This window comes from Cottoperca gobio, chromosome 21, assembly GCF_900634415.1.
Source record: "Cottoperca gobio chromosome 21, fCotGob3.1, whole genome shotgun sequence".
Classification (NCBI taxonomy): Eukaryota; Metazoa; Chordata; class Actinopteri; order Perciformes; family Bovichtidae; genus Cottoperca; species Cottoperca gobio.
Window position 1 is genome coordinate 16,513,112 of NC_041375.1, and position 24,518 is coordinate 16,537,629.

General features: G+C 39.9%; 1 protein-coding gene across 3 annotated transcripts; it reads left to right on the plus strand.

Annotated features, from left to right (window-relative positions):
* The first annotated feature begins 984 nt into the window (after positions 1-984).
* On the plus strand, positions 985-19,637 carry LOC115026587 (rho GTPase-activating protein 6). 3 transcript variants are annotated; one of them, XM_029459455.1, is made up of 13 exons: positions 985-1,275; positions 12,230-12,389; positions 13,024-13,095; positions 13,909-14,171; positions 14,336-14,531; positions 14,712-14,767; positions 15,089-15,239; positions 15,390-15,538; positions 16,822-17,001; positions 17,651-17,748; positions 17,875-18,137; positions 18,517-18,591; positions 18,673-19,637. In XM_029459455.1, the coding sequence occupies exons 1-13, from the start codon at positions 1,129-1,131 to the stop codon at positions 19,236-19,238; spliced, it is 2,376 nt and encodes a 791-aa protein (XP_029315315.1). In that variant the 5' UTR covers positions 985-1,128; the 3' UTR covers positions 19,239-19,637. The 3 variants fall into 3 exon arrangements, with proteins under 3 accessions (XP_029315315.1, XP_029315316.1, XP_029315317.1); XM_029459456.1 differs by lacking the exon at positions 985-1,275 and adding an exon at positions 7,830-8,729; XM_029459457.1 differs by lacking the exons at positions 985-1,275; positions 13,024-13,095 and adding an exon at positions 7,832-8,729.
* Positions 19,638-24,518: the final 4,881 nt, after the last annotated feature.

Below are 24,518 nucleotides of genomic sequence, written 5' to 3' on the forward strand. Positions count from 1 at the left end.
CCTTCCCCAGGGCTCCCACAGGAAGAGTCTGTTCCCAGGGCACTACATGCCAAGTATCTCAAATGCCTTACGGTGAGGAAAAAAATGCAGTGTGGTCAAGAGAGGACTGTGAATATGTGTAAGGTATAGTTTAATGTGTCTGTCATTATAAGACATAACACAAGCGCAAGACCAATTAGAAGAATTAAAAGGTTAATTTAAATAGTCTTAATTGAAGTTTGTTGGATGTATTCTGGTTCCGAAAGTGCTCCTATAGAAATTCTGATGCTGTAAATTCTTGTAAATCAGCCACTGCCATAAACTACTTAAAAAAATGTTAACATCAGTGTAAACAACATCGACCCAGTAACCCTAAAACTGATAATGCCATATAACCAGATTACAAAAAGCTGCAGCATTATATACATAGTACACTTGGTGTGCTAAAGACAATATACGTCTTTGTCACAATATTAAATCTTTAGTGTAAAGTGTGTTTATTAAATTGTTTTGTTACATTATGCTAAATGTGCTGAATATGAATATGAAATATGATTCAGATTTTGACTTACAATTCTAGATTACAATGTCCTGTTTCAACAATAAAAGGGTTATTGAAATTAGAGTGGCTAGATTTCAATAAATAAAATGTTTTTATTTGTTTCTAGAGGGCCATCGTTTACAGTGTGTATTTTATAAACTGCATGAGTCATGTTTGAAAACTTAATTACCTTTGTGTTTACATGTGTGCATGATAATTCACCTTTTTAATTTACCAGCAAGACTCGCGTAAACACGCGCACGCTGTACCACGCCCACGCATAAATAAAGGTCTTTTGCACAAAGGTTTCTGTGTATGCTTCATTCTTTGTTTTGTTTTTGTGGGTGTTGGGGGGGGGGGTTAACATTCAAGTCGTTATTCAAATCATGAAAGGAGGAAGCACTGAGTCAGAGTATGTGGGAGGTGGAGAGGGTGGAGAGGGTGACCAGGGAATCCAGGCGCGGATTTCATAATTCAGCATGGTGACGCGCTGGGGACCTGCTGCTGCTGTGAAACGTTGCTGCTCCTGCGTTCAGTTTGGACTTGTAGCAGTTATATGAATCTCCGTTACTCTTCTCTAAATCACAAATTGACCAGCTAAAGAAGATATGTCCGCTCAAGGTTTGTTAAGCAGTGTTTTCTCATGCTCGCTAAGCCCCAAAACTATTTCCAAGCGGAGACTGAGGCAGACCAGGAGCTTGGATACGGCGTTGATGAGACACTATGGGACCGAAGCTGAGGAGACATCGCATAAGGTCAGTGACCCGATAGCTTCACGGTTCAGATGATTGTTGTCAGATTTCCTCAGCTGAATTGTCAGACGGCATCCAGAAACCTAGTTTTACCAAAAAGATGTCTGGACTCTAATGTTTATTACGGAGATGATTTGTATGATGCTTTTGAGTGTAATGAATGATTTCTCATAAACTGAGGGGGTCGCAAGTGTCCCGAAACTTTCCTTATATCACTTTTGAACTTATTTTCCAATTGCATTCATGAAGTACTACTGTACAATACTTACAAGAGTTAAAGCTCAAGCAGAAAGCAGAACTTGAGCTCAGCGTTGTAGAAATACTCTGCATCCAGATTCCGGAAGTGGCTTGAATTCCCTGAAGGATGATATAGCCAAGTAGGATTGTCGGGACTTCCCTTTGATCTTAAACACATTTGAAAACTGTTTTTACTGTACATTTTTTTACATTATTCTCAAAATGGGAAAGAAATCCAAAGCAAATAGTTTTCTTCCACTATTGCGACATCACCAAGTCCATGACTCGTCTGTGACAAACACATACACGTATACGTGGGGACCATTGATGCACTATTGTTTTGTTGTTGCGTCACTGGACACCACAAGTGACTAAATTAATTCCTGTTGAATTAATTTCAGCAAGCTCAGTAAGTTGGCAAGTTCAGCAAGTCGGCAGAAGCCTTTGCTTGTGCCAACTTGCTGATGTTGAAAGAGGTGTCATTGGAAGAATTTGTCACATTTTGTAACCATCTGGTTAGATTCTACTCAAAGAAAAGTGTATTTTCTCACATTATAATAGGAACTCTAAAGGTGGAGTTCTGGAAAAAGTGTGGAAGAGGCTGGTGTCAATTTAATTATTTCCTGTGCAATAAAGCTTTCAGCCTGACTATAGTACAAACATGGCAAACTTCAATAAGGAGAAAAGTATCCCAAATGATCAGGTTTGGGCATTTTGAGTACAGCCTTACAGTAACAATATAAAACACACATTTTCATGGTCATTCCACCATTAAAAATGAGGCTTTTATTTGCCTTTTGTAAGTAAAAGCCAAAAACATTCTAGATTTAATTATGTATTAGTGGCCTAAGAGATCAACGTATGAACACCACACCATGTAAAGCAGCAGTAGCAGTGCGATAAATGCACTGTTTCTGTTATAGCAGCCTTCCTATACCATCAAAGGAAAGAAAACTCCCCCGAGTTATTATGGAAAAAGATTACTGTCCATGGTGGTGCCTCACTATGTCATTTAATTAGCAGAAAGCAGAGGGGGAAATATATTAACATATATTTAAAAGCCATTATAATGGAATACTTTTGTTGAAGATAAATCTATTTGAAATGTACGGTACTTGTCACATGTTCATAATTTAGGCCAATCTGTACTGCTGTGGTTGAGTTGGTCCTCATGGTAACACTGTTTGTTTAGCAGAATGGAAATGTGTTACAGACTTGACATTATAATAGGCTTGTAATGAAAACCAGGTATCTGGTCTCTCTTACAGTCATCAACAAGAACCCAGATCCTACAGCCAGAGCTCTTAAGAATGCTGATTAATATTGGAGACAGCTCTGTGTCAGAGAGGATATTTAATATGATTTATGACTTTGGAGAGTGTTTGCATGCTGCATACACCTTATTTTCAGAGCTACAGCTTAGTTTTTCTTTGCCAAGCATTAAAATGGAAAGTTTTACCTCCTCTGCAGATAACAATGTCCGACACATTGACTCAAAATACCTTTTGGGGGTATTTGTAAATGGTACAGCTCTACTACTATATTTCTAGAGCTCCAACTCCAGCCAGTTGAGCTGAAATCTGAGGTGTGAGATCTTTCCTGGAGACTCACATGACCACACTGTCGGCTTAAACTGACAGTAAGTAAGAGCCTTACTGTATGCAAACCTAACTCCAAGTCTGTAATGAAAGACACATTTTCTATGTGCGCAAATACGTAGCCAGCAGTTCATTCAGGGACAATAGTATCTAAGATACCGTCACAACAACATTAGTGAAGTCAGTCTCACAATGTTTCCCCTTTTGTACAAAACACTGCTCCACCTCCGCCCAATAACAGCCCCAGCTCTGCAAACTTTTATGAGATACAGCCTACTATGTCTTGTAACTCAGGCTGTCCAGGCCTCTTGTAAAAAGGGTTAGGGTAAGATACTGTAGTTACCTTCTTGAATGCCATCCAGTGTACAGTACAGTATATTCATTGAGCTTAACATAGAGTAAATCGCAAAGGCAACCTCAGGTTATGTATAAGACATAACTGATGCCACGTCATGCTTAAGATGAGTCTATAATCAATGGAAATGCATTATTACAATGTGCTCGGTCATAGTGTATCCTAATAAAGGTCTGTTGTCTAGTCTAGGGTATGCTCTGTTAGGATTGTATATGATTCAAATGATCACCAAGCTGTAAAGTATTGTAGCATGATCCAGGCCTCAATACACATCCTTCCCCTTGTTTAGAAAGGAGTGTCAGAGTGGTATTTTTGATCTATGTTGCAAGTGACCTTGTATTTTCCATAGGTTAAATTTCACTGTGCTCTATTAGAGGTGTACTCACCCGGGGTCTCAATAGTCTGAGCTGAGATGGAAAGCAGAGACATCTGGTTTACATGAAGAAAGCCTCAACTCTTATTTCTCACAGTAGAGCAGCATGACCTGATCCTTGGCTACGGTCCCTCAGGCACATATTTCTTCCCACAGGAGACTGTCCGTTTGCATGGCACGGAACTAAACCTGCTGGCTTAACTGCAGCACCATAGCATCCAGTTTGTCTCTGAGAAGAGGACAAATAAACAGTGGGTTAGAGGCAAACATAGGTGGTTGTTTCACATCAGGTCAATCAAAAAATAACATATATATGGCCTCAAAAGCTGGCACTGAATAATCACATCCAGTTCGCAATTTGTTCATTTTTAACAGGGGGGACGGACATGATTTGTTTCCTTCAACAAGGGAATTAGTTATTATATAGTCAAAGTGTCTTTACCCTGTTCTCAGTTCTCCTTTGTGTGTCACACTCAACAATACAATTGGCCATCAAATAAGGTCAATATGTTTGCTGGAGAACATGGTTTTAGGCCCAACATTCAACAAACACACTACATTGTGGGAGAGGAGACAGAACACCAATCAGTTTCATGAGATTAGATTATTAAGGACAGTTACATAAACAGACATATAAGCTTCAAACTGTCTTTTAATGCAGCATTATTGCACTTTAGAATTGATCTTGAAGTGTTTTGGATGCATGACTGCACAACTGCAAGTCATTTACTGTTTAATATAACTGGGAGATTCCTTCTCTGATCCACTTAAGTGCCTAGCATTGGTTACAGTCATGTTTAGGCTTCATTTACGCTGATTTTTTGTTTCCTTTTGGGTCGATATTGGACAACCTTTTGACATCTTGGAAAATAACTCCCTTATTCAAAACCCTAACTTATTAACTGTAATTCAATGTATTTTTCTTTCCACATGACATCCTGCATGTTGATGTTGATTTGGAAAGGACCCCAGGCAGTGTGTGACGTAATATTAATTCATTTGATATAATGCACAACCCTTTAGAGAAATGACTTTGTAAGTCACTCTAAACAGCCAGATCAGATATGCAACAATACAATATATCTTCATTTGCTCAGGTTTCTCTTTGGAAATTAGTAAATTGCAGCAACTATAAAGCCTTTCGAGGGAGCCATTCATTATTCTGTTGCAGTAATGTAGTGACCAAATGAGGACATTATTCACTGGGACAAAGATTAAGGCTTTACTGTAGGTAGTATCCATCTTGTATCTTGCAAAATTCTAATTAATTATTTTATCAAATGTACATGACTATCCGGCCACAATGCTGCAGTTTTAACATTGACAATACAGTGCAGTGTAACAAATGGTGTGTTAAAGCAACACTGGCTTTTGTCCACATATTTCAAATGCAATTTTAATCTTATTCTCATTGCCTTTATGTCAGGCTGGAGGAGGCTGAATGTATAGTTGTGTGGCAGATGGAAAGTTTATGGTGTATATTTTACATGTACTATAACAGCTTTTCTCTGGTAGTTGATTCTGAATGATTATCCCACATCATTGATGAAATGCAGCTTTAAGTGTACATTATAATGTGTTATGCTAGTAACTTACTCGCATTCAAATTCAAATTAAAACAAACTTGTAGCTTTGATTCTGAAATATAAATAGTTGCTATTTTGAATTTCAAACTGAACAGCATGATGACACATGGCTCCTTGGAACAATCTGATGATATAGAGAAAGAACAGTTTGAGAGCCCTGTGCTGTTGGAGTGTTTAGAAGGAATGTCATCTGCATTCCCCTGAGCCCCATGGAGGAGAGACGGCCTGCAGGAGGAAGAGCTTGGAGGAAACTGAAAACCTCTCTCTGTAACAAAGTCGCTGAAATCATGAAAGCAATTTAACTTTGTTAAATTCAAGAGGAGACGTAGGCCTACTTAAATTAAAATCCAGCTTCTTTTCAGAAAATGGCATTTTGGTGCTCCAATTACAGTTTATAAAAGGCAGATACTAATACAGATGTCTCGTCAACATCTATTATTTGTCAGTGTGCTCTTAAGCATTGTACTTCCCGTAGCATAGAGAAGTACTAGAAACTATTTAGACCATCATGAGACACTAACACTTTCAATTGAATCCTAAGCTGATCAATGCTACTAGGGAAACCTTTCAAACGAATAAGTGATTCTCCAAAAACATTGGACACACAGAATCTGATTGATGTTTTGACTACTTATTTTGAAGCACTCTAATTGCAGTCAACAGAATGGGTATTTAATCCTATCTACAGACTGATGCAGCTGTTGGTCTGCTTGCAATATAACCTATGATAATATGATATTAGGACCTGCCCCAGCTGCTGTGCAAGAGGGTTCTCATGGTCTACTCATATTGATTCATTTATTTGGCATGTACAATATGTGGACTGGACTTCAATGGTTCACTGAGAGCATGACACCGTGATCATAAGCTATCTGTGTTTAAATGTCTAACATGAAGCTATTACTAATATTAGTGTATAGGTAAAATTCTATATAACAATTATTGAGCTTTACTGTCTTCAAGTTTTACCAAAGACACTGTGCAGCCTAAAGAGCTCTTAAAGTGAATGACGATGTCTCCACCCAACATTGCCTTGAAAATAGTTTGTTTCTGTCGGACATGCCGCTTCCTGTTTATCATCACCCTGCATTGCATTAACAAACTCCTTCCAGGAGGCATAAACCACTCAAAGCTACTCCAGAGTAGAATAGAGGAGAAATGTCCGACCAAAGTTGTAAAATTGTCTTCAGTCTCACCTCATAATTTAGAGGACTTCAATAGAAATGTTATCTAATTTTGATGAAGTGCAGGTGTCCTAAAACATCAACCAGAGAGAGGCAACTTGACCTCCTTGTGGGGGGATGACTGCTATTATAGTTATAGCTTCCCTGTGTAAGCTACATATCAATTAGTCAACTGACATTGTTGTCTGACTAATACAAATCTCACATGTCCACGGTCCAGCTGCACAGCTGTTTTCAATTATTTGGCCTAATTAGACCTCTTGTCTAACCGTGTGGGGGGTTAGACTGTGCTTAATCGACACCTTTCTCACGTCATGTTGCACCAACTGAAGCACCTAAATGGAATTCCGCCAACATTGATTTCATTTTTACACCTGTGACATTTAGCTGCAGTTTTGGGGTCCTGAAATTTTGCATGACTTACTGAGACACTTGTATAAAACAAAGCCATCGTTAATGTCATTAGTAACACCTGTGCTTTTCCTTTTATAAGATTTTATAAGTTATAATGGCATTTCCTCTACCTGAATCACTTAAAACACCTGTGTGGGTGTGCAGGGCCTGTACTTTCATTAGAGCTCAAAAAATGTCTGGATTCCTTTATAAATAGACTATTTAAACAAAATGTAAATCAAACCTGATGACCATATCAGCCAATATTTATTATCTAACATAAACATTTTTGATAAGAATTTTGATAAGGAATTGGGACTAAGATGTGTACTGAGCAGGACATTTTACGCTTTATTAAAAGAAAACACTGTCAGTGCTCTCTGGTGGATTAACTAGGCTGTAAAACTCAAACATAACTCTGACCATTGATTACTGACATTCCTTGGTACTTATAGGCCTACATGCAGATGTGAAATAAGCTAAGCTATCGTCAGCCTGGTGGATTTAGGGTCTAGCATAGCTCTTATTTTCTTTGGTCGTTTTAACTCTGTTAGCTGTGCTTCCAAGACTACTGAATCATATATTAAAAACCAAAATACTCCATATCATACAGATACAGACTCATAGAAGACCCATAAATAGTTACGTTTTAATGTTATGTGCCAACAATTTACAGTCCACAGTCTGTGTTGTCCCCCCCCCCCCAAATGACACAACAATACAAATATGTTTTCTCACTTAACTCTGATGGTGTCTAGTAATGCAGATAGTTATGGTTGAATGTTACCAGGTTTTGAGATGTGTCTCTGAGATTTCTGCCACCACCCCACAATAATGGAGGATTGGGTGTAACGTTACACGCGTTGTCAGTTGGCTAAAATTGACTCAAATATACATTTATCGTGATGAGAAACATCCAACTCGTCGTTAACGTTAGCTAGCTGAATTTATGCCAACACATTCAACATCTTAAATAAGCTCACTTTTAGTTTCTTGGTCAACTGCGGATGACTTCCATAACTGTGTTGCTGTACACTACAGTATAGTAGCACGTGTCCAGTTGACATAGACCGTACAGTCAATTAGTTTGTTTGTTTGCTGCTACATTACCTCTGTATTTCGCGCGTTTGACTTGTTCTCCATGGCAACGTTAGCTGAGGCTCATGGGTATTGTAGTGTTTAGATTCCAAGCGGGCGAATTTGTTTTTATTAAACTGTTCTGAGCGCTCGTTTAAAATGCCAGACACACTCATCAGTAGCTAATTAAACACTCTTTTAGGTATCATTATCATAGCTCTGTGCCACTCCCAGTCGATATATTGATTTTAGCATGACTGAACGTGTTGTGTTACCCACTTAAGTCACAGGTAAGATTGACCTGATTACTTCCTCTGAGTGGTTTTATTGATACCTTGCTACCTTATGACCTGACTAAGAGAACTGACCGTCCCGCAACCCCGGTCACTCTATTAATAAGCGGTATTCACCGGGACTGCGTCAGTCACCGTGTAGTAAATAAGTCGCTGAACTTATTCCTCTTTTAACCTCATGCTGTCTGGGACCTGGATCCAGACTTTAAGCATTGAGGGTTAATGTGAGGTGTTTAGTATGAAGTCAAATGGCGTCGATTTGAAGTGGTGGGCTACATGTTTGAGGGATGACTTCTCGTCCGTGGCGACCCGAGTCTTTGTAATGCGGGATCCCGTTCTCCAGCGAAGCATCACCTATCTTGTGAGTAACTGTTTAGCAGTGTGAACGAATAATGTGTTGTTTCCCTGTACCATAACTAGTTTACTAAAGTGGAGGAAAGAGTTACAGGTAGACACAAACACAATGACATTAACACAGGGCATGCGAGTTTGAAAAGATTAGTGGAAGATTATGAATCAAACTCTTTCTTGTTTTCAGTGATCCATGCAATTTTATTGAAGCCCGTCCCTGATCAGCTCATGAGGATTTTAATACAAGAACATTGACTGAGCGTCTCTGTGTTTCTGCTCACTACTCATATATATGCACTTCTACCCATTCCACATTTACTGTAGGATATGTGTCATGTGTCTCAATTAGTCTACACTTGTAGTTTGTATTAGTCCCACAATGGTCATAATACTTTGCACATTTTTGTATATTACCTTGAAAGCAAAAGGGGAACACAATGGACTAATCTTGCATTGTATACAGTCTGGAGTGTATATTAGAGCATAATTACAGTGTGTATTTACTTACAATAACAGTAATTAAGTGACCTTTTGTGTTGTGTTGGTTGTTACAAACTTTCAGGGACACCCCAATGTTATTTTTAGAATTGCCAACACTATTACACATATTGTTAAAAAAAAAATGATGGTCAAATGACTGCAATCAAATGCAGTTTTTAAACATTTATAGCCAAATTTACAGTAGAACTCAAAGTGTGGGGGCTTTTTTTTGGCCCATCCCTCCATTAAACGGCTTCCTGAGCACAGAGCAATATTCGTCACCTCACTGGATCTACTTCAAGTGTGGTTGATTAGTTAATCTGAATTGTCAATCTTGCTATATTGTATGAACTACCTTGCATGTTTCCTCTCATTGTATTCCAGGGAGCGCAAAACAACAAAAGTGTTGGGTTTCAACAAGGCCTTAAATTAAAGTTAGTGTAGGCCAAGGAAAGTGCACCTCGGTGTGTATTCACAGGTGTATTCATTTACAGGAGAGGGTTGAGATAAATTATTAGCTGATACATTTCAATAGGTATGCTAACTTTATTGCTGGCTTTGTTGTAATAGTACAGAAATTATTTTAAAAAACAAAACAGGAAAGGAACAAGCACTGTTAGGCTTCTTTCTGTTCAGATGGCTCATGACGTTGTAGAGAGGCAGCTGGAACAAATCTGGTATTTTCTTTTTAAGTTTATAAAGTACTGGCTTTATCAGTGACCGTTGTAAATGTGAGCTCAGTGCGATAAGAAACTGTAACTTCATCCAGCGTTTACAATGACTGCTTCTGTAACAACTGAGAGCAGCTGTTTGGGTCTGACTTTCTTCCACTGTGACAAATATAAAAAGAAATCCTCTAAGGTCCTCTTATTAAAAGTAAAAAAAGATTATTATTTATAATTATGACAGAAGTGTTGATTTGTTTATTTTCTCATTCACTTATCCATTTTCTGACAATTAGAAGAAGAAGAAGAAGAAGAAGAAACGGTGGATAAATGAGTTTCAATATTGTACCAAAGTGATTGTGCACTCAAACGTCATGTCTGGACATGGTGCACTCAAACCTATGATTTTGGAATAGCTAAAGGGGCATTGCATCAAAAATACTGTACGCAATACTTGGAATTCCACAGAAAAAGATAGAATCTTTCATTTAAGAACATCGCTACACTGACTGGTAACACGGCTCACCCATCATCAGATAGGCAGAACTTTTCCATTCCCATATAGTCACACGAGAGGAATGTCTAATCTAAAAGGGGTAAACAGTGGCATACAGTAAACACTGTTACTGTTACATACTTCTATTCTTGGCTGACAATGGTGCTTACTTTCACTTTTGTGTCCTAAACAGCTGTTGCCATGCCTAAATGATATAACTGAGGCAAACAAAAAGAATTATAATACTGAAATGGATAACAGATATACAGTTGTGACAGATTTCTGCTGTGTGGGCACTGCCATCCGGTGCCCTATCTGCCTGCATTGTTTTCTGTCACTGTTTCAAGTTATTAAAAGCCGTAACAAGAAGCTGTAGAAACATAAATAATTGCCAAATAATAAAAAGTAATACTAAGGTTATAAATTACTATGGGAATGATATGCCTTTTTAGTATAGTGTGAATATGTTTTGTCTGATGAAGAAACTATTATGAATATGTGACATACATATAAAGTATAATAATAATATAGTAATAATAATAATAGTCCTGAAGGGAGACACCAGTTGCTGATCAATTTCCCACTTGGTTCCCAAATACAAATGGAGACATCAATGTGCCCCTGAGCAAGGTGCTTAACCCTGAGTTGCTCCAGGGAGACTGTCCCTGTACTTAGTTTAATGTAAGTCGCTCTGGATAAGAGCGTCTGCTAATTGACCTGTAATGTAATGTAATGGGTACAGACCAGTGACCGCTGCCTTTTGTACAGTAAACATATGGCCGAAGAAAATAGGTTTGTCATTTCACATTTTCTGTGCATATGTATACTGTACTTTGTCGTACTGTATGTATTATAGTATGCTACTGTAGCTCCGTCCTAATTCTCATTTAATGGGAGTGAGCCACTTTAGTGTAAGCCGTATCCTGATAATGACTTACTAAGCCTCTTTGGAACATGGCTCATATGATTGGCTTGACCGTACTGGATCAAAGCGCTGTAATCTCCAGCATGGAGATGCTCAAAGGTTGAGGATTTCAGATCAGAGTATTTACCCCGTCATTACCACTGAAATAAATCTTCAGAATGGCTCATCTGTGGCAATGTTTACTAATGAAGTATATTTATGAAATGTTGTTTTGATTTAAATTGATGATAAATTATTCAAAAATCAGTGGAGTGTGCATCCAAATCATAGGCAGCGTCATACACCTTTGAGTGGAGCAGGGACAGAATTAAGATGAGGTATTTCCCATTTAAGAGTAAAATGTGATTGCATTATTTATAAGCATCTGTTTGCTCCTTGCAAAAATAGGATAATCTGCATAATCAGTATTCTTGCTGCTTTCTCTGGTAAGACAACCTGCCCAATTGTGGGACACAGAATTCCTGCCAGATAGTGTTACTAATGTCAACAAGTCACAGTTCTCGCTTCTGCGATCAGAAAAACATGTTATATTACATAAAAAGAAAAGCACAAATGCTCTGTGCGTATCAACAAGTTGATACCATTTAAACATAATCTGTAAAGAAACTGTCGTTACAGTGTTAGATGTCAGTGTTTCTCATAGGAAAGATGATTAATGTGTAAAAAGCATTTTTTTACCATCTATACTTCCCTGCTGTTAAGACTAAATGACATTCTCTGGTAGATTGCATGTACTGGTTATGTGTTGCACTTTGATTTCAGGATGTACATTAAAATCAAATCAGACTAAGACAATAAAACAGTCAAATGTGACTAGATTGAAGAGTAAGCAACCATTGATTAGATTAAGATTAAGTATTTTATACAATGACCTTATACAATAATGTAATGTAATGTGCGTGTGTGTGTGTGTGTGTGTGTGTGTGTGTGTTGTGTGTCCTCAGGGTGACTTCACTTGGAACAGCGTGTCAGGACGTAGCGTTGGCCTGAAGCCCGTCCCTCTGCAAAGCCTCTCAGAGTTGGAGAGGGTACGTCTCCAGGACGTGGCCTTCAGGCGATTGCTTCGGGATCACGACCTACGCTGCCACATCACCATCCCTAAATGTAATATTACACACACACACACTAATGGCCTCCTCCCCTTATTCACCAAGTGGTTGTTCTGTCACATGTCTTCTGAAACTCAGCATAATGGCAGTAATTGTTTTTCCTTCTGTTTAGCTTGCATGCTAAAATAATCTTTTTCCTTTTTTTGTGTAAGGGTGTGTTGTGTCCTAAGCATTTAACACTGTTGAGTGAAAAAAAGAGATGGAAGATCTTCCGTTAGCAGTGAGCAGATAACACTGATTTAGCCGATTCCCAGACGGATCGTCCAACTTTCTGTAGCTGCCGTTACACAGGTTAGACTCGGCGCTCCATCAGCCCGCTGTTGCTCCCGGTGCTGGTATATACGCCGACCGTATCCGAGTCAGATTAGTTTTCTCGTCTCTGCCGCCCCGGACCCAAGTTAACATGCAAACTTTCAAAACGTAACGTTACACGGACCGTACAGCCCCCAGTGCCACAGAAAACACACTGACTGACTGACTGACTGACTGACTGACTGACTGACTGACAGACAGTCTTACACAGGAGTGAGCTGGTGGCTCAGACTTACACATTGCACCTTTTTGAACTGTTTAACCCTTTGGTTAACCTGAGTTCTATATTTAACCGTGACATCTATCCCTCTTTTCAGATGGACACAAGCACAAGAAGTCACTTAGGAGGAAGTTGGATGCATTATCTAAAGAAAAGAGTAGAGACAAAGGTAATGTGGGATGTACTGGATTCAAGCCATACTGCAGGGGGAGTGTCAGTGCTTTCCCTTGTAAATTGTCTTTAGATGAGAATTTCTAACACACTCAGTTGTATTATTGTTAGTCCTTCCAAACCAGTGAAACACTCCTTTTTTTTGTATGTCTATGGGAGAGCCACTGAGTCCTCTTAGTTTGTTCCCCTCCAGTTTATAATCTAGTCAGCCTCTGACACTTGAAAAGATACTCTTTGATCCTTTTGGCTGAAGCTGTATAGCCCCACTGAAGCAGACATGCTCAGCTGTTTATACCCATCAAGCACTGAGTGATCAGAATCTACAGTATGGTAAAAAAAAAGTCTGATCTTCAACCGCCACACTGCCCCGCCCGCTGCAACAATCTGGCAGCAAAGTGATGTTCCCTGTCAGCCAGGCTGTCGAGGGAAATAACAAAAACAATCTTAAGTGGTGGCTCATTCATTACAGCCTATCCTCCAGCACGGCCAACCCCCTCTTTCCTCTTTTCCCCTTTTGTTTACAAAGGCCCTTCAGAAAGTATGTGCTCTCTGACTGTGAATATTGAATGTGCACTGCAGAACACCGTAGGCATTTCTCTCGTCATATTTATTTTAAGCAACATTTAGCAAAGATGAAGTTTGAAGACGAAGAATGACTGCAAACACAGAAAATATAAGCTTCAAATGATAACAATAGATAACATGCGGATGACTGACGCATCGTAAATGTAATTCAACATCTCCCAGTTGACTTGGAACTAACAAGATGAACTCTTGAGTCTAACTGTCTTGCCCTTCCCCCCTCACACAGAGACTATGCCCCAGGCGTTTGGCATACCGTTGTCGCAGGTCATCTCCAACGACCGCTCACACAAGCAACGGCACGATCCCCCGTGGGAGGAGCACAGTGACCCCACTGAATTGATGCTATCCTTCCTCCACCTCAACTCCAGCATCAAAAGGGGGAACAAGGAGCTCTCAAGCAGCAACTCGTCCCTTAGCTCCACTTCTGAGACCCCTAATGAATCACCTCTGCTCAGCACGCAAGACGCAGCCCCGCGGACACGCAGGAGGGTAGGCTCTTTAGTCGATAAACCTGACAGGAAATCTGTCCGATTACACTTGCACAGTAGATTTCTCTGGGAATGGTGACCTTTTGCGTGCGGTGTGCACTCACTCGGTGTCTATCGAATGACAGTTTCTCCCAACAATCGGCGTATGATTGTTTCCCATGACAGGGTGGAGTATCTGTGGATTGCATCACCGATCTTGATGATAACGAGTCTCGGCTCTTGGAGGCCCTTCAGCTCTCTCTGCCAGCCGAGGCAGCTGGCAACAAGAAGACGCGCCACGACAAGAAGCTCAGCCTTAACCCTATTTACAGGCAGGTGCCGAGGGTAGTGGATCTCTGCTGCCAGCACCTGGAAAAATACGGTACACATTATTAAAGGTTAAAAGCTTTGGAAATGTCCATCTGATCTCTGTGGAAACGTACGAGTCAGTAACACATATAGTTGGTTCATAACCCTGTGAATCATGCAATTTTAATATTTTTGAGGCCAAATAATTGCCACAAAATTGGCCCTAAGAAAACCTCTTCCTCTTTCCTTACAGGTCTACAGACGGTTGGAATTTTCCGTGTTGGGAGTTCCAAGAAGAGAGTACGACAGGTACAATGTCAGCTGTTTTAGCTTTAACACACATCTGCAATTAATTTAATTGTACGTGGGCGGCTGTGGCTCAAAGTGTCCTTGGGCAAGATACTGAACCCCAAATTGCTCCCGATGGCCTGGCCAACAGTGTGTGCGTGCGTGTGTGTGTGTGTGTGTGTGTGTGTGTGTGTGTGTGTGTGTGTGTGTGTGGTAGCCACTGACTCTGTATGAATGGGTGAATGCTGACATGTGTTGTAAAGAGATTGGAAAAGCGCTATATTAAATGCAACTATTAGCAACATCTTTGCTGTAATAATTATCACAATATTTTTCATCCAGCTTCTCAAGGAGTTTGACCAGGGATGGGAGATACATTTGGGCGAGGAGCACAGTGTCCATGATGTAGCTGCATTGCTAAAAGAGTTCCTCAGAGACATGCCTGACCCACTGCTAACGAGAGAACTCTACACAGGCTTCATCAACACAATGTGTGAGGAGCACATACACGAGCAAAAATAACAACAAGTCACCATGCTTGGTGTTGGGGTGGGAGGTTAAATGTTCAGTGGTGTGCTGTTGACTTTTTTGTTCTTTCTTAATTGACTTAATTGACTTTGTGTTTTGTTTTTTGCTTCTACAGTGTTGGATAATTCAGAACAGGAGAGTGCCATCCAGCACCTGATTTGTCTGCTTCCTCCCTGTAACAGCGACACGCTGCAGCGCCTCCTCTGCTTGTTGTCCACGGTGGCTGCACATGCTGAAGACAGCCTTGACAATGACAGACAGGAGGTAAAGAAACGGTACACGCCCTCTATTGTGGCAGCGTAAAAACAGGTGCAAACAAACACCTTTTTACTTTTTTTTTTTTTTTTTTGCGCCTGACAAGATGAGATTTATTGTCAGGGACCACAATACAAGGTGCTGTTATGTTGGCATTTAAACGTCCGTGGAGCAGCTCTGTTGGCAGTATTTCACACATGTTGACACTTGTTGATTCCACCAGCAGGTACAAAAAAATGAGTACAAACGTAAATAAACAGTTTACAAGTTTAATGCGATTGAGATGAATCCCAGCAGCCATCTGAAGGCAGTAAAGCAGATGTTTGTTACACCTGCAGCCTCTAATTTGAAGTAAGTGATGTGCCAAAGCGCAGCACATTATGCATGATAATCCATTGTGGGTATCTTGATTAAATGATGCACAACCTACAACATTAACCACACTTCACTAACACTATGCTTCTACATACATCAGTTGAGTCATAATTTATTTCAACCTAGTTTATGTTTTGTAAACGAGAAGAAGTGTAAGTAAATTGCGACATAGGGGGAAACATACTTGCACCTCCCAGATTGTTTTCCTACTCCATGAAGCCAGTCTGGGGCCCAAAGTGCCTTTTTGTTATAATGATAATCTTTGCATATTCATCTTGCTTTTAGACTACTAATCATCACAGTAGACATGAATTGATTCCCAGGGATTTAGAACCAGTTCATTCTTGGCCTCGGTCCTAGTGCATACATACTGTAGCGGTGAACAAGAAGTCTGCTTTGAACAAAAGAAGGCCAGCCTTATTGATGGTGGCAGGACTGTGTTCGGGGCACATTCCCAACATTTCCAGGGTGCCAAGGAGGGTCCGTCCATCTACAACAAAAGACTCTTAATGCCATAATTACTCAATGCGTGCAAGAGTTTCCAATCCTGTGTGTAAGCACATGGGCAGATTAAATGAACAATCTAAGGTAATTTAGCTCCATTGTTAACAGTCATATCATTACAGTGTAGAAAAACGTTCTTGTAATTGCAGGGATTACATACGGGTAATCTTTGAATGTGAATTGAGAGGTTTACTGGCAAAGCTGCTGTATAAGATTTAGTTTTGCTTTAACCTGAAGATTACGGGTTAAAAGTTTAAGACATTTTAAATATATTTTACTCCAATTCTACCGTGTAGAAGGGTCGCTGGAATTCTGACATACCTATAGCTGAAGACCTGTTTTCCACCAAACCAAAAGATCAAGTTTTCCACAGACTGTCCAGACAAATTAATTCTCTCCTATGTGTCGTTTAGATCACTGGAAACAAGATGACATCACTCAACTTAGCAACCATCTTTGGTCCGAACCTCCTACACAAGCAAAAGAACTCCGACAAAGAGTTTGCAGTCCAGAGTTTTGCCCGCGCAGAAGAGAGCACAGCCATCATCAGCGTGGTCCAACGGATGATCAATACGTATCATACGCTATTTATGGTAAGCCGACCTTACTTCCAACCCAAAAAAGACCGTTTAAATAGTTAAAGACAGCCCATGGCTTATTCAAGCAATCTCAATGTCTTCTTTAGGCGTGATTCTTAAGTTTAATAGAGTGGAGCCATCTAATGAAATGTAAACATTAACTTTATAGCTTCTGGGAAGGACTAAGCTTTTACAGTCACCTATAAAACAAAGTAGTGTCACAGCAATACAGAATGTCATGCAATTAGTAGTTCTCTCCTGAACCATGCGAAATGAAGTTTAGTGAATACTCCTTCTTTTTTTTGTGCATGGCAAATGAGAAGCGTCACTGGAGAGGAGTCGACCCAGGCTGTGCTTTGTTTATAGACGATGATTGGAAACGAGGGGCGAGATCCTCCTCTGCATTATGCGTTCTGCTTTTCATGCAGATTGCACTTAATTGGAGTATCTGAAAATGATGTGTTCAGGAAGCCAGGGGGCAAAGTGAAGCCCATCTTATTTTTATTTTTTATTTTTAACTGCTGTTAATGATTTCTGCCTTGAATCACCTCGGTTCATTTCAAGTGTGATTAATTATTAAGGCACGGTGAAATGAATGTGACAAAATGTAATTGTTGCTGTATTGAATCCCTTTTTGCTGTAACTGTGTTTTGAATTCTCTCAGGTTCCTGCTGACCTGCAGAATGAGGTGCTGATGAGTGTGCAAGAAACTGACCCCGATGTAGTGGATTACTTACTGCGTAGGAAGGCCTCTCAGTACTCGTGAGTTTCCACCTCATTGTTTGTCGGTGTGTTGCCATCCCTCTGCCCAAGCCTCCAAATGATCCACATGAAGAATAAATGGTGCTCCCCCTTGTAATATGTGTTGTGTATTCTTTGTTTCTGCAGTGAGCCAGGCCTTCTTAGACCAGGAGAGTCCTTCTCTCTGACCGACAGGCGCTTATCCAATGACTCCATCAAAGCATCTAGTGGAGAGGTGTCTCCCTATGACAACAACTCCCCTGTCCTGTCAGATCGACTGCTGTGTAAATACCCAGAGGACAGCAGTCCATTGTCAGACAGGATCCCCAGACTTTCAAGGCAGCACAAACTCTGCAGCCGTTCTAAAGAGGGATCTGGCAGCACCTCTCCTACACTCTCTACAGATAAAGGTGAACTACATTCTTTGCAACATATACTATATTATTATCAAGTATAATTTAAAGGCACAGTTTGACATTTTGGGAAATACTTATTCACTTTCTGGCTGAAATTTAAATGGCATGATGCTAATAATAATAATGCTAACTCTAATTGTAATCTGCTTTCTCTTTAAAATTCTACTTTAGCATTGTTTAAATGGAAAGGTTCACAAATGACTGAAGTTGTAGATTTGTACATTTATCTTTAGAATGTGGTCCGAAAAAACCTTAGTATCATGTTTTGTCCTGTATGCTTTGTCTAGCCAAGGGTAGAGCGTGATTTATTTTATATTAATATCACAATCAATTTAAGCCAAAAGTAAATAATCCTCTCTTTTGCTCCTGTTAGAAGCCTCAACTGATAATTTCTGGGACACCTGGCATGAACTGTTCAGCAAGGAGTCCACTGGCCATCATATCACTGGTAATGAAGTCCTCTGTACATGCTGCAGATGGTCTTAAGATATGCAATGCATGCTGGATGTTAATGAATGGTTTCTCCCAGGCTCCCTCGGAGACGTTTCGGAATGTGAGTCGTATGGATCTTCGGAGGGGCTGAGCAGTCACCAAGGTAACAACAAGCTGCCCAACAGACCAGCACAAACCTCATTGGGCGTGCTAGAAATCAGGCCACACCTCCCGGTGACTCGCAGCAGCAGTGGTCCTCATGACCATAGAGGACAGAGACAACCTCAATCATCATTACATCAGAGATTGAGCAGCCAATCAGGAGCCCTCAGCTCAGACAACTTGGCAGAGAGGACAGGACACCCTGTATGTTCATTACTTAAGGTCACGACGGATGGTTTGTCTCCCCCTCACTACTCTGGACAGCTGAGGGAGACGCATATTTCTTACTCCACACCCTCCCTCTTCACGTATAAGCCTGACCTTCAAACCCCACAGCAGTCCCAGCAAAGCCCTGCCCTCCAGACTGTAGACACCGCAGATGCCTCCGGGCCTGAACGAGAAAAGGGCTCTGGTGCACCGAACTGGCAGACAGAGAGGTGGCATATATGGAATATACTGTCCAAAGAAAATGCAGACGCCCTGCCTGAAACCTTGGTGTGAGGCACCCTTTGGTTTTGTTGAACTATACTGAAGACGACTTTAAGAGAAAGGAGTCATTCTCTGAAACACTAGTCTCCGTATATGCAGTATTTGGTAATGTTTCTCATTGATAGACTGATGGAACTTTACACCAACCACTATTGTAGATGTGATATTGTTTTGTTGCTGTATAAATATAAATGTTGTTGTGTGATTTATATAAAAAGTAATTTTGTACATATGTTTTTGCAGTTCATTTGAATGTGCTGTACTCATTACCACAGAGATGTATTTGCAACACAATCATCCATAACTTGTATTTAGACGTCATCATTAGACTTGAATGATATTATTGTTTCATTTGTGGTCATGAATGTTTTTTAAAAACTGAATGTAAAAAATATAGATGTTGTAATATTGCTTTAAATGTGTAGTCCCTTGATGTGTACTTTAGCCACTGTTCTAATAGTGAGTTTTGTTACAGGTTCCAATTATAATCTACTTACTTGTACGCTGCAGACTTTGTCCATGAATGTACGTAATGTCACCCATTACATACATATTCATCTTTGCACCTTCTATGGTGTCTCCACTACTTCTAATTTCTAGCTCATTTTAATCATTATGTAATGTCCTACATTTGTATCTATACTGTTTATAGCCACAGTTTACAAATGAAAATATGGTACTACCGAAGATTAATGTAAAAGTCAATAGGGTCCATGTTTAACTCTTATTAAGGAGCCATGATTTATGGTGCCATGCAACAATCTAATTTGAGCCTTTCCCCCAAGGAGTTAATTTAGGATTTAGCATGAAGTTAAAATCAAACGGTGATTTAATTAATGGTACGTTTAAACTCCAGAAACAATTACCTTAACTGGCCACAAGAGGGAAGTATAAGACCAGGAAAGGGTTTTCTGTTTCATTGCTTTATCAAACTGTAATCCTTGTGCATTGCGGATATACAGTGGGTGTTTAACGACTCATTACGCTTTGAACGGCTATTAGCTCAATTTAATTCCTGCAAGACACCTTTTCCCACCATGATAGGAACGGTGCTGATTTCATGTGGTATTGACGACGGCTAAAGATTAAATTTGGCACTCTTATCTTGTACTGCTACCATTGAAGAGTATTTGTTCTCTTGCGTTATGTGAATGGAGATAAAAGATCTGAGCTGAGACAGTAACAGTACCATTTTCCACTAAGTAAACATTTAAAGTACTGGAATTGCAAGTAGTATCCAATTATGCAGGAAATGGCTACCATTGAAGTCTGGTACAGAATACAGATCGTATACACAATCTGGGAATGTACATATGAGGATACTTTAGTTGCCTTAAAGTGATTGAGATTATTGAAATTATGCAATTTAATAGATTGCATTATACATTTGTGTTTTACGGTAAGTAATACTATTATGCTATGACGATAAACTTCCTCACCCTGATTATAAACTCTTCCCTTGTTGGGCAAAGCCTGGGGATTTCCTCAATACCAAGATTTGTGGCTAAACTTTCTTGGCCATATCTGTCTCCACAGCTGTGTGAGCCAAGCTGCATTTGGCCACCGCACAATCCCATTCTGAGGAGACCAAAGAGAGAGAACAGGATGTCTGGATGTGTTTTACAGAGAATCAGTGCCGTTTGCCTTCTACACTTTTGCATCTGCACTGCAAATGTCCTAACCATTAGGTCAAGCATTGGAGGAAGAAAGAAAAAAAACAGCCTGGAGATGCTTTTCTTTTATTCATTTATGACTTGCCTCCGCAAAGCTAACGATCAAGATCAAGTATTTAATTTCACATCTTATCTTTGCAGCACTGATGGATGTAAGTTGATCCTTTGGCAGAGTGCTGCAACTGTTCCCAACAGGGGGTCCATCCTGTCTGAGTCTGCTCACTGGCATCAGGAGCAGCTGCAGGGAGGACAGAGGAAGGTCACAACCAAAATGAGGTTTGAGTGTCCAGAAACAAGAGAGTCCTGCTCCTGGTGTTTCAAGGTCGATTGATACACAAAGGAGAAATAGAGCTCAGTGGATCTCATTAACCCTCATTACACCAGCATATTTACGTACAAGGACAGAATAAAGTACTATAAGAAACAACCATCATAGCAAAATGTCAAAACATGAGTTATGTAATTAATATCATATGAAAAAAACACAGAATATAATTACTTTAGGAACCTTACACTTCCTATGTGTCTGCTGCATCTGTGCCTGAGTGCCCGTAACCCTCTGATAGTGTGATACTTTAAATTAGGACCCATGGCAAAGTCATGAAAAAGTGTGATGATAGGATGAAGCACCTGTGAGATATGACCCCAGTTGGATTAAGGGTGTTGGTTATGGCACAACACACTTTGAAATCAAATGCTACAAAGCCCCAGTTATTTTAGATACCAACTCCTTAATATGCTGCTGTATACTGACTGCTTTTCAATAATATGCTTTTCACTAAACTGTGTAACAAAATCAAGACGCGTACCTTTTAATCTAATACAATCCTTTCCATCAATGTTAACTTTATTATGCTGCATTTACGTTTCAAAATGTGTTATTTTGGGCTAATTTATGATTCCACTTGTCCACCAATGTATCAGAAAATGTACCTCCGAAGCCTTTAGTAGTGAGGAACAGCGTACGACACTATATGACACAAGGCCCATCAGTTCAATAATGGAAAAATATGCAACACAATAGCCAGCTATTAATGAATACAAGAGGGACACAATTACCGTAGCTTATAGGAGTCATGGTCATGACTGAGTAACGAAGTTCATTTAATATTAGAAATTGAATCACACACATGTAGACAGCATCTCACACACTGTGAAACAGCAGCGGGCAGCTATCATACGCGGGGGGCATTGTTCAAAGACACCTCGACAGTATCTGTCCACACTCGGTCCACGCGTGGGACTTGAACCAGCGGTTCCCAAGCTACTGCCACCCCAATAACAAGAAATGTTCTCGATCAAAGGATTAATTGCATTAAGCCTCTCAGCTTAGTCTAGTTCAACACTTTAGGAACACAATGTGACGTTTTAGATGCCAAGAGTTTCACTGATAAGACGAGTTAAAGCAAGTTGGTGCAATCTTCGACTGGATTTGGATTCTGAACAACACTGCACTCTCTTCTTTAGAGAGGGGGGGGGGGGGCTGAAGTGGTGCTTTCTTGTTGGATTGTATCATTTAAATTTAATTTCAAGGCTTTCCAAATCGATGTATTTATTTCTCTTTAGAGATAATCAGGCCACTAGTTTACTGAGAAACATTTGCTTCTCTTGCTTGTTTTCAATCTTAGTTAAGCATCACCAGAGCTGTATATGTGCAGCAAAATCTCATTTCATTCGCCCCCATCTGCTCTGCCTCATGCTCCGACTGGTATAAATTTGATAAATATTTTCCATTTTGAAACGAGGCCCACATTCGACCCAATTTTCTTTTTAAACTAAACCAAAACATGTTGAAGTTGATCATTGTGATCTTTGCGTTCAAATGATCAGTGTACATGTAGACTGCAGAATATGTTCGTGGCCGCACATGAGGTTGGGCTGTCCAGAATACACCACAGCTTTTAATGTGCATATGTTTTCCCCTTCTCTCCTTGAGTCCACATGATACAGCACAGTAACTCAGTTGGGATGCGGGCTGTGTATCTGGGGGGGACAGGGGATCAACTTGGGTCAACTTCAACATGTCAATTCTTTGGCAGGCCGGGCGGTGAACGACACACTGTTTAAATTGTGTTAGCTGCACACTTTAGGACGGCCACCAAAAGGCAGTTTAAAGCAGGCAGTTTGGTTCAGCCTTCAAGCTTGCGCAATAAACAAAGAATGATGTGGCTGAAGCGACGACTCCCATGCAACAGCAGGAATTAGACATCCAGATGTTTTCCTCCAACGCTGGTTGTTACCGAGCTTGTTTTATGGGACAACTATGAACACACACCGATTCTATCTGATATTATAATTATATATTTTTTGTATCAGTCACTTAGAATATATTCTGAGATGTCTGTGATCTGTTGTGTTTGGATAAGGCTGTCACGTTTAGCTATGTCCATTTTGCAACTGATAAGAGACTGCACTCCATATTACAGGACATGTCAGACAAAAGAGTGAAGGCTAATAATGTGCATATAAATACCAGTGCAACTCTCTGTTGTGTTTAAATATATAAACAGAACAGAGAGTTGCAAAGAAATACCTGAACTCGCAAAAAATATGAGCGAACATTACTGGAAAATATTCAAGTTGTTGAGTTGAGAGAAACTCAGGATGCTGCAGGCTACATTTGTTAAAATTCCATGTAATTCCCCTATGTATGCTGATTGCAAGAGAAGCTGCAGCTTAGACACTGTGGAAGACACATAGCATTAAATCAAGCCTCAAACATATAATCATGTTTTTTTTTGGTGCTTCAAAGAAAGTGCCAGTAGTTAATAATTAAGTAGAGGATCGACCTAGGTAATTATCAAAGAGTGACTTCAGAAATGAAACAGTTCTACGCATAAACACTTTGGAAATATGGCTGTGTTCCTGTGAGAGAAGAAAAGCTTTAATCAGCACCTGGAAGATTTCACACTATTGTCCCGAGCAGCAGTCGAAGTTCTCTTTGAACCTTTTCCCCACTGTGTCCTCCAATTTCCAGCAGGCAGCCTTTTTTCCTTCTAACTATCTTGGTTTTGTCTTTATTCCCTTTGGTTTTCATATTCAGATATACTTTCTGAAACACGCTGAGTCCCATAACGTGCTGCGTCATACTTCAGTCCTTTTGCACTGTAGGCTTTTTGTCCTACTGCTTACCCCACTGTTTCTACACACAAATATTAATTTGGTAGTGATCAGTTCTAAACTTTACCAACTACCAATAATGAACAAAATTACCAACACTTAGAAACACCACCTAGTCCAAAATGATGTTAACTTTGTTAGCACACATTTGTACACACTCTATCAGCTTTGCTATTGAAGTTTGGCAGATGTTTTTTCTCAATCTTTAAGAGTTCACACCATGTTTAAGGAGCTCATGCTTTAAAAGCTGCCTTTCCTTTATCAAGTATAAGCTGTTATTGAGTTGCCCTTAATGAAGACTGTCTTTCTAGTGTGAAAGAGAGTTCAAGTATAAAGGCATCTTATTAATACAGATACCTCTATTCTCACAGAAGGTGAAACCTGAGAGCAAAATAAACTGAACACAGCATTAAGGGATTTGCACAAGAATCACCAAGTGTTTTGTTTCATTGATTTCATCATTATTAGAATTTGAATGGATTTTATCATGGCCTTTCAA